Consider the following 17,490-nt stretch of genomic DNA (forward strand, 5'->3'; position numbering starts at 1 on the left):
GATATGTACACAACGAGTTAACCTCAAAACTTGCTAAATTCAGTTTTTCTTCAATTTTCTATCTAAAGAATTTAAAGTCAGATTTTCACAAAAGAAATTTGAAAAATTTACACAGGAGGGTTGACTGATGGCAATGAGCGCCTACTTTTTTATAAGGTGTCTGCAATTTTTGATTGGTCTCAAAAATAAGCATTTCTAAAACCTCAAAAACTGCAACATTCAATTTTCTCTTAACCTTCTCCCTAATAAAGAATTGATTTACCCCCAATAATCTTTGAATATTTCCGCAAGAAACTGAAAAAACCATCTGGCTCTACAACAGAACTCTCCGTTCTTGGCTTTGTTGGAAAAATCGTAAAATTTACCTTAATTTACACGGTTTTGGCTGGTGACCACGACTAAAACACTTGAAACACTTCCATGAATGTTTCAGAACACAAAATTTCACGTGGGAACACTAAAAACTTGTGTTTTTACGCGAAATTGGAGAGCCGGCCACTTACAACAAATGACATCTACCGAACTGACGACAGCTGCCGTCTGTCAAACTACAGCGCGGGACTTTTGAAATTTGAAATTGGTAGAGTTGGAGTTGGAAATGAAAAGTCTACGTTTAGTTTAGGTTGCAGATAAGCACAAAGATCACAAATTTTTATTTAAATTTTTCATTATTCTCCTGATGTTGATATGTACACAACGAGTTAACCTCAAAACTTGCTAAATTCAGTTTTTCTTCAATTTTCTATCTAAAGAATTTAAAGTCAGATTTACACGAAAGAAATTTGGAAAATTTACACACGAGGGGTTGACTGATGGCAATGAGCGCCTACTTTTTATAAAGTGTCTGCAATTTTTGATTGGTCTCAAAAATAAGCATTTCTAAAACCTCAAAAATTGCAAGATTCAATTTTCTCTTAACCTTCTCCCTAATAAATAATTGATTTACCCCCAATAATCGAATATTTCCAAAAGAAACTCGAAAAGCCAAAAGCTAAAACAGAACTCCCCTTTCTTGGTTAAAATGGACCAACCCGATTCTGTTGGAAAAATCGTGAAATTTACCTTAATTTACACTGTTTTGGCTGGTGACCACGACGAAAACACTTGAAACACTTCCATGAATGATTCAGAACACAAAATTTCACGTGGGAACACTAAAAACTTGTGTTTTTACGCGAAATTGGAGAGCCGGCCACTTACAACAAATGACATCTACCGAACTTTCGACAGCTGCCGTCTGTCAAACTCTAGCGCGGGACTTTTGAAATTTGAAATTGGTAGAGTTGGAGTTGGAAATGAAAAGTCTACGTTTAGTTTAGGTTGCAGATAAGCACAAAGGTCACAAATTTTTATTTAAATCTTTCATTATTCTCCTGATGTTGATATGTACACAACGAGTTAACCTCAAAACTTGCTAAATTCAGTTTTTCTTCAATTTTCTCTCAAAGAATTTAAAGTCAGATTTACACGAAAGAAATTTGAAAAATTTACACACGAGGGTAGACTGACAGCAATGAGGGCTTACTTTTTTATAAGATGTCTGCAATTTTTAATTGGTCTCAAAAATAAGCATTTCTAAAATCTGTGTTTTTGGCTCTACAATTTTGAAATTTAATAGAGTCAATATACGAATCAAAAAAAGTAACTTTCCCAAATTTCATAACTGTTGCACTAAAATTACCAAAATTACGAATTAAATCAAAATCAACTCAAAATGCTTCTTTTGGAAAAAAATGTTCTATAGTTTCTTCATCATATAGAGCCGCTGATACAACCAACATCACCAACGACTTAACCTCAAAAATCGCAACATTTAATTTTCTCTTAACCTTCTCCCTAATGAAGAATTGATTTACCCCCAATAATCTTTGAATGTTTCCACAAGAAACTGGATGAACCATCTGGCTCTACAACAGAAGTCCCCGTTCTTGGCTTTGTTGGAAAAATCGTGAAATTTACCTTAATTTACACGGTTTTGGCTGGTGTCCACGACTAAAACACTTGAAACACTTCCATGAATGTTTCAGAACATAAAATTTCATGTGGGAACACTAAAAACTTGTGTTTTTACGCGAAATTTGAGAGCGGGACACTTACAACAAATGACACATTCCGAACTTTCGACAGCTGCCGTCTGTCAAACTCTAGCGCGGGACTTTTGAAATTTGAAATTGGTAGAGTTGGAGTTGGAAATGAAAAGTCTACGTTTAGTTTAGGTTGCAGATAAGCACAAAGGTCACAAATTTTTATTTAAATCTTTCATTATTCTCCTGACGTTGATATGTACACAACGAGTTAACCTCAAAACTTGCTAAATTCAGTTTTTCTTCAATTTTCTCTCAAAGAATTTAAAGTCAGATTTACACGAAAGAAATTTGAAAAATTTACACACGAGGGTAGACTGACAGCAATGAGCGCTTACTTTTTTATAAGATGTCTGCAATTTTTAATTGGTCTCAAAAATAAGCATTTCTAAAATCTGTGTTTTTGGCTCTACAATTTTGAAATTTAATAGAGTCAATATATGAATCAAAAAAAGTAACTTTCCCAAATTTCATAACTGTTGCACTAAAATTATCCAAATTACGAATTTCAGTCAAGGACGTGGAAACTTTCACTTGTCTCAAAAATTAAAATTTCTAAAATCTGTGTCATTGCGACGCAAAAATAGTAACTCCCCCAAATTTCATAGCTGTAGCACTAAAACTACCAAAATTACGAATTTTACTGTACTAGAGGACGTGACCATCAATGCGCTCGTCTAAACTTCGTAACAGCCCCTAGGGATGTTTATTGGAAACAGCTAACGTCTTGGGCAAGTTTGCCAAAGACCATGAATGGAGAGAAAAGAAAACAAACAAACCTTCCATCCTTCCTCAACAAGCAGCGATGCATCCAGAACTCCAGATCTCACGTTTTCAAAAAACCAATAGAAAGAACTTCGTGCTCCCGCAATGAAATCAGCAACACTCTGAATATTTCCCAGTCACTGAACGACATCTTCGACCACTGGAAAAAGAACATTTGACTTTGACTTAAAACATGTTTAAATTTAACCTTTTTCATCCACATTGCAGTAAAGCAACACCTTTTCCGTGATGTTATGCTCCTGGATCACTTCACTGTACTCTGGGAGCTGAATGAGTGGTTTCTTCAATTCTGTGCAATAAGTTGCAGAGTCCTTCAACGTTGAGCGACGACAACCGCCTTTTCGACATCTTAGGCTATGGGTGGTACCATCAAGATGCTGCAAGATGTGTGTAGTCATGAGAAGACCATCATCTATATACTCAGTCTCTTAATAATAAACTCTGGTAATGAAGTTGGAACCTGAAATACCACAAAACATTATAAAGCTGGGATTCAAACAATTTTCAGCTTACCTGCCTTTAAAAATTTCTATAAAGACCCGGAAATTTGTTGCAAATCAAATCCAAGACTAAATACCTTCAAATGAACTTCTTAACTTGTGTGATTTCTTTGGACCATTCCCAGAAGAACGAGAAAGTAAAGAATTTGTTGTGCTCTGAAAATAAGTCTTAATTAGTAAGAATTATTTCGCTTCAACATGCAGCATATAGGCAACCAATTATACACCTTAGTAATTTTGTGGTAAGTTAGTAACTTTTCTTTCTTAGGTTGATGCCAGTTTGCACCAACCGTTCAACCAATCAAAATTAAGCAAGCATTTCTAAAATCTGTGTTTTTGGCTCTACAATTTTGAAATTTAATAGAGTCAATATACGAATCAAAAAAAGTAACTTTCCCAAATTTCATAACTGTTGCAGTAAAATTACCAAAATTACGAATTAAATCAAAATCAACTCAAAATCCTTCTTTTGGAAAAAAATGTTCTATAGTTTCTTCATCATATTGAGCCGCTGATACAACCAACATCACCAACGACTTAACCTCAAAAATCGCAACATTTAATTTTCTCTTAACCTTCTCCCTAATAAAGAATTGATTTACCCCCAATAATCTTTGAATATTTCCGCAAGAAACTGAAAAAACCATCTGGCTTTACAACAGAACTCTCCGTTCTTGGCTTTGTTGGAAAAATCGTAAAATTTACCTTAATTTACACGGTTTTGGCTGGTGACCACGACTAAAACACTTGAAACACTTCCATGAATGTTTCAGAACACAAAATTTCACGTGGGAACACTAAAAACTTGTGTTTTTACGCGAAATTGGAGAGCCGGCCACTTACAACAAATGACATCTACCGAACTGACGACAGCTGCCGTCTGTCAAACTCTAGCGCGGGACTTTTGAAATTTGAAATTGGTAGAGTTGGAGTTGGAAATGAAAAGTCTACGTTTAGTTTAGGTTGCAGATAAGCACAAAGGTCACAAATTTTTATTTAAATTTTTCATTATTCTCCTGATGTTGATATGTACACAACGAGTTAACCTCAAAACTTGCTAAATTCAGTTTTTCTTCAATTTTCTATCTAAAGAATTTAAAGTCAGATTTACACGAAAGAAATTTGGAAAATTTACACACGAGGGGTTGACTGATGGCAATGAGCGCCTACTTTTTATAAGGTGTCTGCAATTTTTGATTGGTCTCAAAAATAAGCATTTCTAAAACCTCAAAAATTGCAACATTCAATTTTCTCTTAACCTTCTCCCTAATAAATAATTGATTTACCCCCAATAATCGAATATTTCCAAAAGAAACTCGAAAAGCCAAAAGCTAAAACAGAACTCCCCTTTCTTGGTTAAAATGGACCAACCCGATTCTGTTGGAAAAATAGTGAAATTTACCTTAATTTACACTGTTTTGGATGGTGACCACGACGAAAACACTTGAAACACTTCCATGAATGATTCAGAACACAAAATTTCACGTGGGAACACTAAAAACTTGTGTTTTTACGCGAAATTGGAGAGCCGGCCACTTACAACAAATGACATCTACCGAACTGACGACAGCTGCCGTCTGTCAAACTCTAGCGCGGGACTTTTGAAATTTGAAATTGGTAGAGTTTGAGTTGGAAATGAAAAAGTCTACGTTTAGTTTAGGTTGCAGATAAGCACAAAGGTCACAAATTTTAATTTAAATCTTTCGTTATTCTCCTGATGTTGATATGTACACAACCAGTTAACCTCAAAACTTGCTAAATTCAGTTTTTCATCAATTTTCTCTCTAAAGAATTTAAAGTCTGATTTACACGAAAGAAATTTCGAATATTTACACAGGAAGGTAGACTGATAGCAATGAACGCTTACTTTTTTATAATGTGTCTGCAATTTTTGATTGGTCTCTAAAATAAGCATTTTTAAAATCTGTGTTTTTGGCTCTACAATTTTGAAATTTAATAGAGTCAATATACGAATCAAAAAAAGTAACTTTCCCAAATTTCATAACTGTTGCACTAAAATTACCAAAATTACGAATTAAATCAAAATCAACTCAAAATGCTTCTTTTGGAAAAAAATGTTCTATAGTTTCTTCATCTTATAGAGCCGCTGATACAACCAACATCACCAACGACTTAACCTCAAAAATCGCAACATTTAATTTTCTCTTAACCTTCTCCCTAATGAAGAATTGATTTACCCCCAATAATCTTTGAATGTTTCCACAAGAAACTGGATGAACCATCTGGCTCTACAACAGAAGTCCCCGTTCTTGGCTTTGTTGGAAAAATCGTGAAATTTACCTTAATTTACACGGTTTTGGCTGGTGACCACGACTAAAACACTTGAAACACTTCCATGAATGTTTCAGAACACAAAATTTCATGTGGGAACACTAAAAACTTGTGTTTTTACGCGAAATTGGAGAGCCGGCCACTTACAACAAATGACATCTACCGAACTTTCGACAGCTGCCGTCTGTCAAACTCTAGCGCGGGACTTTTGAAATTTGAAATTGGTAGAGTTGGAGTTGGAAATGAAAAGTCTACGTTTAGTTTAGGTTGCAGATAAGCACAAAGGTCACAAATTTTTATTTAAATCTTTCATTATTCTCCTGATGTTGATATGTACACAACGAGTCAACCTCAAAACTTGCTAAATTCAGTTTTTCTTCAATTTTCTCTCAAAGAATTTAAAGTCAGATTTACACGAAAGAAATTTGAAAAATTTACACACGAGGGTAGACTGACAGCAATGAGCGCTTACTTTTTTATAAGATGTCTGCAATTTTTAATTGGTCTCAAAAATAAGCATTTCTAAAATCTGTGTTTTTGGCTCTACAATTTTGAAATTTAATAGAGTCAATATACGAATCAAAAAAAGTAACTTTCCCAAATTTCATAACTGTTGCACTAAAATTATCCAAATTACGAATTTCAGTCAAGGACGTGGAAACTTTCACTTGTCTCTAAAATTAAAATTTCTAAAATCTGTGTCATTGCGACGCAAAAATAGTAACTCCCCTAAATTTCATAGCTGTAGCACTAAAACTACCAAAATTACGAATTTTACTGTACTAGAGGACGTGACCATCAATGCGCTCGTCTAAACTTCGTAACAGCCCCTAGGGATGTTTATTGGAAACAGTTAACGTCTTGGGCAAGTTTGCCAAAGACCATGAATGGAGAGAAAAGAAAACAAACAAACCTTCCATCCTTCCTCAACAAGCAGCGATGCATCCAGAACTCCAGATCTCACGTTTTCAAAAAACCAATAGAAAGAACTTCGTGCTCCCGCAATGAAATCAGCAACACTCTGAATATTTCCCAGTCACTGAACGACATCTTCGACCACTGGAAAAAGAACATTTGACTTTGACTTAAAACATGTTTAAATTTAACCTTTTTCATCCACATTGCAGTAAAGCAACACCTTTTTCGTGATGTTATGCTCCTGGATCACTTCACTGTACTCTGGGAGCTGAATGAGTGGTTTCTTCAATTCTGTGCAATAAGTTGCAGAGTCCTTCAACGTTGAGCGACGACAACCGCCTTTTCGACATCTTAGGCTATGGGTGGTACCATCAAGATGCTGCAAGATGTGTGTAGTCATGAGAAGACCATCATCTACATACTCAGTCTCTTAATAATAAACTCTGGTAATGAAGTTGGAACCTGAAATACCACAAAACATTATAAAGCTGGGATTCAAACAATTTTCAGCTTACCTACCTTTAAAAATTTCTATAAAGACCCGGAAATTTGTTGCAAATCAAATCCAAGACTAAATACCTTCAAATGAACTTCTTAACTTGTGTGATTTCTTTGGACCATTCCCAGAAGAACGAGAAAGTAAAGAATTTGTTGTGCTCTGAAAATAAGTCTTAATTAGTAAGAATTATTTCGCTTCAACATGCAGCATATAGGCAACCAATTATACACCTTAGTAATTTTGTGCTAAGTTAGTAACTTTTCTTTCTTAGGTTGATGCCAGTTTGCACCAACCGTTCAACCAATCAAAATTAAGCAAGCATTTCTAAGATCTGTGTTTTTGGCTCTACAATTTTGAAATTTAATAGAGTCAATATACGAATCAAAAAAAGTAACTTTCCCAAATTTCATAACTGTTGCAGTAAAATTACCAAAATTACGAATTAAATCAAAATCAACTCAAAATCCTTCTTTTGGAAAAAAATGTTCTATAGTTTCTTCATCATATTGAGCCGCTGATACAACCAACATCACCAACGACTTAACCTCAAAAATCGCAACATTTAATTTTCTCTTAACCTTCTCCCTAATAAAGAATTGATTTACCCCCAATAATCTTTGAATATTTCCGCAAGAAACTGAAAAAACCATCTGGCTCTACAACAGAACTCTCCGTTCTTGGCTTTGTTGGAAAAATCGTAAAATTTACCTTAATTTACACGGTTTTGGCTGGTGACCACGACTAAAACACTTGAAACACTTCCATGAATGTTTCAGAACACAAAATTTCACGTGGGAACACTAAAAACTTGTGTTTTTACGCGAAATTGGAGAGCCGGCCACTTACAACAAATGACATCTACCGAACTGACGATAGCTGCCGTCTGTCAAACTCTAGCGCGGGACTTTTGAAATTTGAAATTGGTAGAGTTGGAGTTGGAAATGAAAAGTCTACGTTTAGTTTAGGTTGCAGATAAGCACAAAGGTCACAAATTTTTATTTAAATTTTTCATTATTCTCCTGATGTTGATATGTACACAACGAGTTAACCTCAAAACTTGCTAAATTCAGTTTTTCTTCAATTTTCTATCTAAAGAATTTAAAGTCAGATTTACAAGAAAGAAATTTGGAAAATTTACACACGAGGGGTTGACTGATGGCAATGAGCGCCTACTTTTTATAAGGTGTGTTTGAGACCAATCAAAAATAAGCATTTTTAAATCTGTGTTTTTGGCTCTACAATTTTGAAATTTAATAGTCAATATACGAATCAAAAAAGTAACTTTCCCAAATTTCATAACTGTTGCACTAAAATTATCCAAAGTACGAATTTCAGTCAAGGACGTGGAAACTTTCACTTGTCTCAAAAATTAAAATTTCTAAAATCTGTGTCATTGCGACGCAAAAATAGTAACTCCCCCAAATTTCATAGCTGTAGCACTAAAACTACCAAAATTACGAATTTTACTGTACTAGAGGACGTGACCATCAATGCGCTCGTCTAAACTTCGTAACAGCCCCTAGGGATGTTTATTGGAAACAGTTAACGTCTTGGGCAAGTTTGCCAAAGACCATGAATGGAGAGAAAAGAAAACAAACAAACCTTCCATCCTTCCTCAACAAGCAGCGATGCATCCAGAACTCCAGATCTCACGATTTCAAAAAACCAATAAAAATTCTCCATAAACTTCCGTTCCCTGATGTTTCCTTGACTTCACAAAATATCTCACAAGACACCAGATGACCTTCAGAGCCTTTGTAGTATTTTCTTTCTTGACAACTGCATCTCGATGATGCTGTTTCCGTTGGTTGAGTTCCTTTGGGCCTTCTCTGGAGAAACACTCGTTTTCTGCTCGTAGACTCGTCAGGTTTGGAAACGTTGCAAACTTCGTGCTCCCGCAATGAAATCAGCAACACTCTGAATATTTCCCAGTCACTGAACGACATCTTCGACCACTGGAAAAAGAACATTTGACTTTGACTTAAAACGTGTTTAAATTTAACCTTTTTCATCCACATTGCAGTAAAGCAACACCTTTTTCGTGATGTTATGCTCCTGGATCACTTCACTGTACTCTGGGAGCTGAATGAGTGGTTTCTTCAATTCTGTGCAATAAGTTGCAGAGTCCTTCAACGTTGAGCGACGACAACCGCCTTTTCGACATCTTAGGCTATGGGTGGTACCATCAAGATGCTGCAAGATGTGTGTAGTCATGAGAAGACCATCATCTACATACTCAGTCTCTTAATAATAAACTCTGGTAATGAAGTTGGAACCTGAAATACCACAAAACATTATAAAGCTGGGATTCAAACAATTTTCAGCTTACCTGCCTTTAAAAATTTCTATAAAGACCCGGAAATTTGTTGCAAATCAAATCCAAGACTAAATACCTTCAAATGAACTTCTTAACTTGTGTGATTTCTTTGGACCATTCCCAGAAGAACGAGAAAGTAAAGAATTTGTTGTGCTCTGAAAATAAGTCTTAATTAGTAAGAATTATTTCGCTTCAACATGCAGCATATAGGCAACCAATTATACACCTTAGTAATTTTGTGCTAAGTTAGTAACTTTTCTTTCTTAGGTTGATGCCAGTTTGCACCAACCGTTCAACCAATCAAAATTAAGCAAGCATTTCTAAGATCTGTTTTTGGCTCTACAATTTTGAAATTTAATAGAGTCAATATACGAATCAAAAAAAGTAACTTTCCCAAATTTCATAACTGTTGCACTAAAATTACCAAAATTACGAATTAAATCAAAATCAACTCAAAATCCTTCTTTTGGAAAAAAATGTTCTATAGTTTCTTCATCATATTGAGCCGCTGATACAACCAACATCACCAACGACTTAACCTCAAAAATCGCAACATTTAATTTTCTCTTAACCTTCTCCCTAATAAAGAATTGATTTACCCCCAATAATCTTTGAATATTTCCGCAAGAAACTGAAAAAACCATCTGGCTCTACAACAGAACTCTCCGTTCTTGGCTTTGTTGGAAAAATCGTAAAATTTACCTTAATTTACACGGTTTTGTCTGGTGACCACGACTAAAACACTTGAAACACTTCCATGAATGTTTCAGAACACAAAATTTCACGTGGGAACACTAAAAACTTGTGTTTTTACGCGAAATTGGAGAGCCGGCCACTTACAACAAATGACATCTACCGAACTGACGATAGCTGCCGTCTGTCAAACTCTAGCGCGGGACTTTTGAAATTTGAAATTGGTAGAGTTGGAGTTGGAAATGAAAAGTCTACGTTTAGTTTAGGTTGCAGATAAGCACAAAGGTCACAAATTTTTATTTAAATTTTTCATTATTCTCCTGATGTTGATATGTACACAACGAGTTAACCTCAAAACTTGCTAAATTCAGTTTTTCTTCAATTTTCTATCTAAAGAATTTAAAGTCAGATTTACAAGAAAGAAATTTGGAAAATTTACACACGAGGGGTTGACTGATGGCAATGAGCGCCTACTTTTTATAAGGTGTGTTTGAGACCAATCAAAAATAAGCATTTTTAAATCTGTGTTTTTGGCTCTACAATTTTGAAATTTAATAGTCAATATACGAATCAAAAAAAGTAACTTTCCCAAATTTCATAACTGTTGCACTAAAATTATCCAAATTACGAATTTCAGTCAAGGACGTGGAAACTTTCACTTGTCTCAAAAATTAAAATTTCTAAAATCTGTGTCATTGCGACGCAAAAATAGTAACTCCCCCAAATTTCATAGCTGTAGCACTAAAACTACCAAAATTACGAATTTTACTGTACTAGAGGACGTGACCATCAATGCGCTCGTCTAAACTTCGTAACAGCCCCTAGGGATGTTTATTGAAAACAGTTAACGTCTTGGGCAAGTTTGCCAAAGACCATGAATGGAGAGAAAAGAAAACAAACAAACCTTCCATCCTTCCTCAACAAGCAGCGATGCATCCAGAACTCCAGATCTCACGATTTCAAAAAACCAATAAAAATTCTCCATAAACTTCCGTTCCCTGATGTTTCCTTGACTTCACAAAATATCGCACAAGACACCAGATGACCTTCAGAGCCTTTGTAGTATTTTCTTTCTTGACAACTGCATCTCGATGATGCTGTTTCCGTTGGTTGAGTTCCTTTGGGCCTTCTCTGGAGAAACACTCGTTTTCTGCTCGTAGACTCGTCAGGTTTGGAAACGTTGCAAACTTCGTGCTCCCGCAATGAAATCAGCAACACTCTGAATATTTCCCAGTCACTGAACGACATCTTCGACCACTGGAAAAAGAACATTTGACTTTGACTTAAAACATGTTTAAATTTAACCTTTTTCATCCACATTGCAGTAAAGCAACACCTTTTTCGTGATGTTATGCTCCTGGATCACTTCACTGTACTCTGGGAGCTGAATGAGTGGTTTCTTCAATTCTGTGCAATAAGTTGCAGAGTCCTTCAACGTTGAGCGACGACAACCGCCTTTTCGACATCTTAGGCTATGGGTGGTACCATCAAGATGCTGCAAGATGTGTGTAGTCATGAGAAGACCATCATCTATATACTCAGTCTCTTAATAATAAACTCTGGTAATGAAGTTGGAACCTGAAATACCACAAAACATTATAAAGCTGGGATTCAAACAATTTTCAGCTTACCTGCCTTTAAAAATTTCTATAAAGACCCGGAAATTTGTTGCAAATCAAATCCAAGACTAAATACCTTCAAATGAACTTCTTAACTTGTGTGATTTCTTTGGACCATTCCCAGAAGAACGAGAAAGTAAAGAATTTGTTGTGCTCTGAAAATAAGTCTTAATTAGTAAGAATTATTTCGCTTCAACATGCAGCATATAGGCAACCAATTATACACCTTAGTAATTTTGTGGTAAGTTAGTAACTTTTCTTTCTTAGGTTGATGCCAGTTTGCACCAACCGTTCAACCAATCAAAATTAAGCAAGCATTTCTAAAATCTGTGTTTTTGGCTCTACAATTTTGAAATTTAATAGAGTCAATATACGAATCAAAAAAAGTAACTTTCCCAAATTTCATAACTGTTGCACTAAAATTACCAAAATTACGAATTAAATCAAAATCAACTCAAAATCCATCTTTTGGAAAAAATGTTCTATAGTTTCTTCATCATATTGAGCCGCTGACACAACCAACATCACCAACGACTTAACCTCAAAAATCGCAACATTTAATTTTCTCTTAACCTTCTCCCTAATAAAGAATTGATTTACCCCCAATAATCTTTGAATATTTTCGCAAGAAACTGAAAAAACCATCTGGCTCTACAACAGAACTCTCCGTTCTTGGCTTTGTTGGAAAAATCGTAAAATTTACCTTAATTTACACGGTTTTGGCTGGTGACCACGACTAAAACACTTGAAACACTTCCATGAATGTTTCAGAACACAAAATTTCACGTGGGAACACTAAAAACTTGTGTTTTTACGCGAAACTGGAGAGCCGGCCACTTACAACAAATGACATCTACCGAACTGACGACAGCTGCCGTCTGTCAAACTCTAGCGCGGGACTTTTGAAATTTGAAATTGGTAGAGTTGGAGTTGGAAATGAAAAGTCTACGTTTAGTTTAGGTTGCAGATAAGCACAAAGATCACAAATTTTTATTTAAATTTTTCATTATTCTCCTGATGTTGATATGTACACAACGAGTTAACCTCAAAACTTGCTAAATTCAGTTTTTCTTCAATTTTCTATCTAAAGAATTTAAAGTCAGATTTACAAGAAAGAAATTTGGAAAATTTACACACGAGGGGTTGACTGATGGCAATGAGCGCCTACTTTTTATAAGGTGTCTGCAATTTTTGATTGGTCTCAAAAATAAGCATTTCTAAAACCTCAAAAATTGCAACATTCAATTTTCTCTTAACCTTCTCCCTAATAAAGAATTGATTTACCCCCAATAATCTTTGAATATTTCCGCAAGAAACTGAAAAAACCATCTGGCTTTACAACAGAACTCTCCGTTCTTGGCTTTGTTGGAAAAATCGTAAAATTTACCTTAATTTACACTGTTTTGGCTGGTGACCACGACGAAAACACTTGAAACACTTCCATGAATGATTCAGAACACAAAATTTCACGTGGGAACACTAAAAACTTGTGTTTTTACGCGAAATTGGAGAGCCGGCCACTTACAACAAATGACATCTACCGAACTGACGACAGCTGCCGTCTGTCAAACTCTAGCGCGGGACTTTTGAAATTTGAAATTGGTAGAGTTTGAGTTGGAAATGAAAAAGTCTACGTTTAGTTTAAGTTGCAGATAAGCACAAAGGTCACAAATTTTAATTTAAATCTTTCGTTATTCTCCTGATGTTGATATGTACACAACCAGTTAACCTCAAAACTTGCTAAATTCAGTTTTTCATCAATTTTCTCTCTAAAGAATTTAAAGTCTGATTTACACGAAAGAAATTTCGAATATTTACACAGGAAGGTAGACTGATAGCAATGAACGCTTACTTTTTTATAATGTGTCTGCAATTTTTGATTGGTCTCTAAAATAAGCATTTTTAAAATCTGTGTTTTTGGCTCTACAATTTTGAAATTTAATAGAGTCAATATACGAATCAAAAAAAGTAACTTTCCCAAATTTCATAACTGTTGCACTGAAATTACCAAAATTACGAATTAAATCAAAATCAACTCAAAATGCTTCTTTTGGAAAAAAATGTTCTATAGTTTCTTCATCATATAGAGCCGCTGATACAACCAACATCACCGACGACTTAACCTCAAAAATCGCAACATTTAATTTTCTCTTAACCTTCTCCCTAATGAAGAATTGATTTACCCCCAATAATCTTTGAATATTTCCACAAGAAACTGGATAAACCATCTGGCTCTACAACAGAAGTCCCCGTTCTTGGCTTTGTTGGAAAAATCGTGAAATTTACCTTAATTTACACGGTTTTGGCTGGTGACCACGACTAAAACACTTGAAACACTTCCATGAATGTTTCAGAACACAAAATTTCATGTGGGAACACTAAAAACTTGTGTTTTTACGCGAAATTTGAGAGCCGGACACTTACAACAAATGACACATTCCGAACTTTCGACAGCTGCCGTCTGTCAAACTCTAGCGCGGGACTTTTGAAATTTGAAATTGGTAGAGTTGGAGTTGGAAATGAAAAGTCTACGTTTAGTTTAGGTTGCAGATAAGCACAAAGGTCACAAATTTTTATTTAAATCTTTCATTATTCTCCTGATGTTGATATGTACACAACGAGTTAACCTCAAAACTTGCTAAATTCAGTTTTTCTTCAATTTTCTCTCAAAGAATTTAAAGTCAGATTTACACGAAAGAAATTTGAAAAATTTACACACGAGGGTAGACTGACAGCAATGAGCGCTTACTTTTTTATAAGATGTCTGCAATTTTTAATTGGTCTCAAAAATAAGCATTTCTAAAACTGTGTTTTTGGCTCTACAATTTTGAAATTTAATAGTCAATATACGAATCAAAAAAAGTAACTTTCCCAAATTTCATAACTGTTGCACTAAAATTATCCAAATTACGAATTTCAGTCAAGGACGTGGAAACTTTCACTTGTCTCAAAAATTAAAATTTCTAAAATCTGTGTCATTGCGACGCAAAAATAGTAACTCCCCCAAATTTCATAGCTGTAGCACTAAAACTACCAAAATACGAATTTTACTGTACTAGAGGACGTGACCATCAATGCGCTCGTCTAAACTTCGTAACAGCCCCTAGGGATGTTTATTGGGAACAGTTAACGTCTTGGGCAAGTTTACCAAAGACCATGAATGGTGAGAAAAGAAAACAAACAAACCTTCCATCTTTCCTCAACAAGCAGCGATGCATCCAGAACTCCAGATCTCACGTTTTCAAAAAACCAATAGAAAGAACTTCGTGCTCCCGCAATGAAATCAGCAACACTCTGAATATTTCCCAGTCACTGAACGACATCTTCGACCACTGGAAAAAGAACATTTGACTTTGACTTAAAACATGTTTAAATTTAACCTTTTTCATCCACATTGCAGTAAAGCAACACCTTTTTCGTGATGTTATGCTCCTGGATCACTTCACTGTACTCTGGGAGCTGAATGAGTGGTTTCTTCAATTCTGTGCAATAAGTTGCAGAGTCCTTCAACGTTGAGCGACGACAACCGCCTTTTCGACATCTTAGGCTATGGGTGGTACCATCAAGATGCTGCAAGATGTGTGTAGTCATGAGAAGACCATCATCTATATACTCAGTCTCTTAATAATAAACTCTGGTAATGAAGTTGGAACCTGAAATACCACAAAACATTATAAAGCTGGGATTCAAACAATTTTCAGCTTACCTGCCTTTAAAAATTTCTATAAAGACCCGGAAATTTGTTGCAAATCAAATCCAAGACTAAATACCTTCAAATGAACTTCTTAACTTGTGTGATTTCTTTGGACCATTCCCAGAAGAACGAGAAAGTAAAGAATTTGTTGTGCTCTGAAAATAAGTCTTAATTAGTAAGAATTATTTCGCTTCAACATGCAGCATATAGGCAACCAATTATACACCTTAGTAATCTTGTCGTAAGTTAGTAACTTTTCTTTCTTAGGTTGATGCCAGTTTGCACCAACCGTTCAACCAATCAAAATTAAGCAAGCATTTCTAAAATCTGTGTTTTTGGCTCTACAATTTTGAAATTTAATAGAGTCAATATACGAATCAAAAAAAGTAACTTTCCCAAATTTCATAACTGTTGCACTAAAATTACCAAAATTACGAATTAAATCAAAATCAACTCAAAATCCTTCTTTTGGAAAAAAATGTTCTATAGTTTCTTCATCATATTGAGCCGCTGATACAACCAACATCACCAACGACTTAACCTCAAAAATCGCAACATTTAATTTTCTCTTAACCTTCTCCCTAATAAAGAATTGATTTACCCCCAATAATCTTTGAATATTTCCGCAAGAAACTGAAAAAACCATCTGGCTTTACAACAGAACTCTCCGTTCTTGGCTTTGTTGGAAAAATCGTAAAATTTACCTTAATTTACACGGTTTTGGCTGGTGACCACGACTAAAACACTTGAAACACTTCCATGAATGTTTCAGAACACAAAATTTCACGTGGGAACACTAAAAACTTGTGTTTTTACGCGAAATTGGAGAGCCGGCCACTTACAACAAATGACATCTACCGAACTGACGACAGCTGCCGTCTGTCAAACTCTAGCGCGGGACTTTTGAAATTTGAAATTGGTAGAGTTGGAGTTGGAAATGAAAAGTCTACGTTTAGTTTAGGTTGCAGATAAGCACAAAGGTCACAAATTTTTATTTAAATTTTTCATTATTCTCCTGATGTTGATATGTACACAACGAGTTAACCTCAAAACTTGCTAAATTCAGTTTTTCTTCAATTTTCTATCTAAAGAATTTAAAGTCAAATTTACAAGAAAGAAATTTGGAAAATTTACACACGAGGGGTTGACTGATGGCAATGAGCGCCTACTTTTTATAAGGTGTCTGCAATTTTTGATTGGTCTCAAAAATAAGCATTTTTAAATCTGTGTTTTTGGCTCTACAATTTTGAAATTTAATAGAGTCAATATACGAATCAAAAAAAGTAACTTTCCCAAATTTCATAACTGTTGCACTAAAATTATCCAAATTACGAATTTCAGTCAAGGACGTGGAAACTTTCACTTGTCTCAAAAATTAAAATTTCTAAAATCTGTGTCATTGCGACGCAAAAATAGTAACTCCCCCAAATTTCATAGCTGTAGCACTAAAACTACCAAAATTACGAATTTTACTGTACTAGAGGACGTGACCATCAATGCGCTCGTCTAAACTTCGTAACAGCCCCTAGGGATGTTTATTGGAAACAGTTAACGTCTTGGGCAAGTTTGCCAAAGACCATGAATGGAGAGAAAAGAAAACAAACAAACCTTCCATCCTTCCTCAACAAGCAGCGATGCATCCAGAACTCCAGATCTCACGATTTCAAAAAACCAATAAAAATTCTCCATAAACTTCCGTTCCCTGATGTTTCCTTGACTTCACAAAATTTCTCACAAGACACCAGATGACCTTCAAAGCCTTTGTAGTATTTTCTTTCTTGACAACTGCATCTCGATGATGCTGTTTCCGTTGGTTGAGTTCCTTTGGGCCTTCTCTGGAGAAACACTCGTTTTCTGCTCGTAGACTCGTCAGGTTTGGAAACGTTGCAAACTTCGTGCTCCCGCAATGAAATCAGCAACACTCTGAATATTTCCCAGTCACTGAACGACATCTTCGACCACTGGAAAAAGAACATTTGACTTTGACTTAAAACATGTTTAAATTTAACCTTTTTCATCCACATTGCAGTAAAGCAGCACCTTTTTCCTGATGTTATGCTCCTGGATCAATTCACTGTACTCTGGGAG

The 17,490-nt window shown here is 35.3% G+C and overlaps 3 protein-coding genes and 2 long non-coding RNA genes across 7 annotated transcripts; all 5 read right to left on the reverse strand.

The window, feature by feature from the left end:
* Positions 1 to 1,855: 1,855 nt before the first annotated feature.
* On the reverse strand, positions 1,856 to 2,125 carry LOC148180031 (uncharacterized). The gene is made up of 3 exons (XR_015769602.1): positions 2,098 to 2,125; positions 1,960 to 2,051; positions 1,856 to 1,907 (listed from the first exon to the last, which is right to left on the reverse strand). It is a non-coding gene; the product is annotated as an uncharacterized LOC148180031 (long non-coding RNA).
* Positions 2,126 to 2,247: 122 nt separating this feature from the next.
* LOC148180032 (uncharacterized) lies at positions 2,248 to 7,188 on the reverse strand. 3 transcript variants are annotated; one of them, XR_015769599.1, is made up of 4 exons: positions 7,100 to 7,188; positions 6,770 to 7,042; positions 6,576 to 6,721; positions 3,283 to 3,526 (listed from the first exon to the last, which is right to left on the reverse strand). It is a non-coding gene; the product is annotated as an uncharacterized LOC148180032 (long non-coding RNA). The 3 variants fall into 3 exon arrangements; XR_015769601.1 differs by lacking the exons at positions 6,576 to 6,721; positions 6,770 to 7,042; positions 7,100 to 7,188 and adding an exon at positions 4,076 to 4,248 and having other exon boundaries at positions 2,248 to 3,330; positions 3,384 to 3,526; XR_015769600.1 differs by lacking the exon at positions 3,283 to 3,526 and having other exon boundaries at positions 6,343 to 6,721.
* On the reverse strand, positions 7,149 to 9,190 carry LOC148180033 (uncharacterized). Its single transcript, XM_088029845.1, has 3 exons — positions 9,083 to 9,190; positions 8,682 to 9,034; positions 7,149 to 7,238 (listed from the first exon to the last, which is right to left on the reverse strand). The coding sequence occupies exons 1-2, from the start codon at positions 9,095 to 9,097 to the stop codon at positions 8,729 to 8,731; spliced, it is 321 nt and encodes a 106-aa protein (XP_087885971.1). The 5' UTR covers positions 9,098 to 9,190; the 3' UTR covers positions 7,149 to 7,238; positions 8,682 to 8,728.
* Positions 9,191 to 9,461: 271 nt separating this feature from the next.
* On the reverse strand, positions 9,462 to 11,502 carry LOC148180034 (uncharacterized). The gene is made up of 3 exons (XM_088029844.1): positions 11,395 to 11,502; positions 10,994 to 11,346; positions 9,462 to 9,551 (listed from the first exon to the last, which is right to left on the reverse strand). The coding sequence occupies exons 1-2, from the start codon at positions 11,407 to 11,409 to the stop codon at positions 11,041 to 11,043; spliced, it is 321 nt and encodes a 106-aa protein (XP_087885970.1). The 5' UTR covers positions 11,410 to 11,502; the 3' UTR covers positions 9,462 to 9,551; positions 10,994 to 11,040.
* A 3,975-nt stretch (positions 11,503 to 15,477) lies between these two features.
* Positions 15,478 to 17,426, reverse strand: LOC148180035 (uncharacterized). Its single transcript, XM_088029615.1, has 2 exons — positions 17,011 to 17,426; positions 15,478 to 15,557 (listed from the first exon to the last, which is right to left on the reverse strand). The coding sequence occupies exon 1, from the start codon at positions 17,424 to 17,426 to the stop codon at positions 17,058 to 17,060; it is 369 nt and encodes a 122-aa protein (XP_087885741.1). The 3' UTR covers positions 15,478 to 15,557; positions 17,011 to 17,057.
* Between the last annotated feature and the right edge of the window lie 64 nt (positions 17,427 to 17,490).

The sequence above is a fragment of the Gnatocerus cornutus genome, chromosome 2, assembly GCF_029298725.1.
Source record: "Gnatocerus cornutus isolate USDA-ARS CGAHR chromosome 2, icGnaCorn1.1, whole genome shotgun sequence".
NCBI classification, from domain to species: Eukaryota; Metazoa; Arthropoda; class Insecta; order Coleoptera; family Tenebrionidae; genus Gnatocerus; species Gnatocerus cornutus.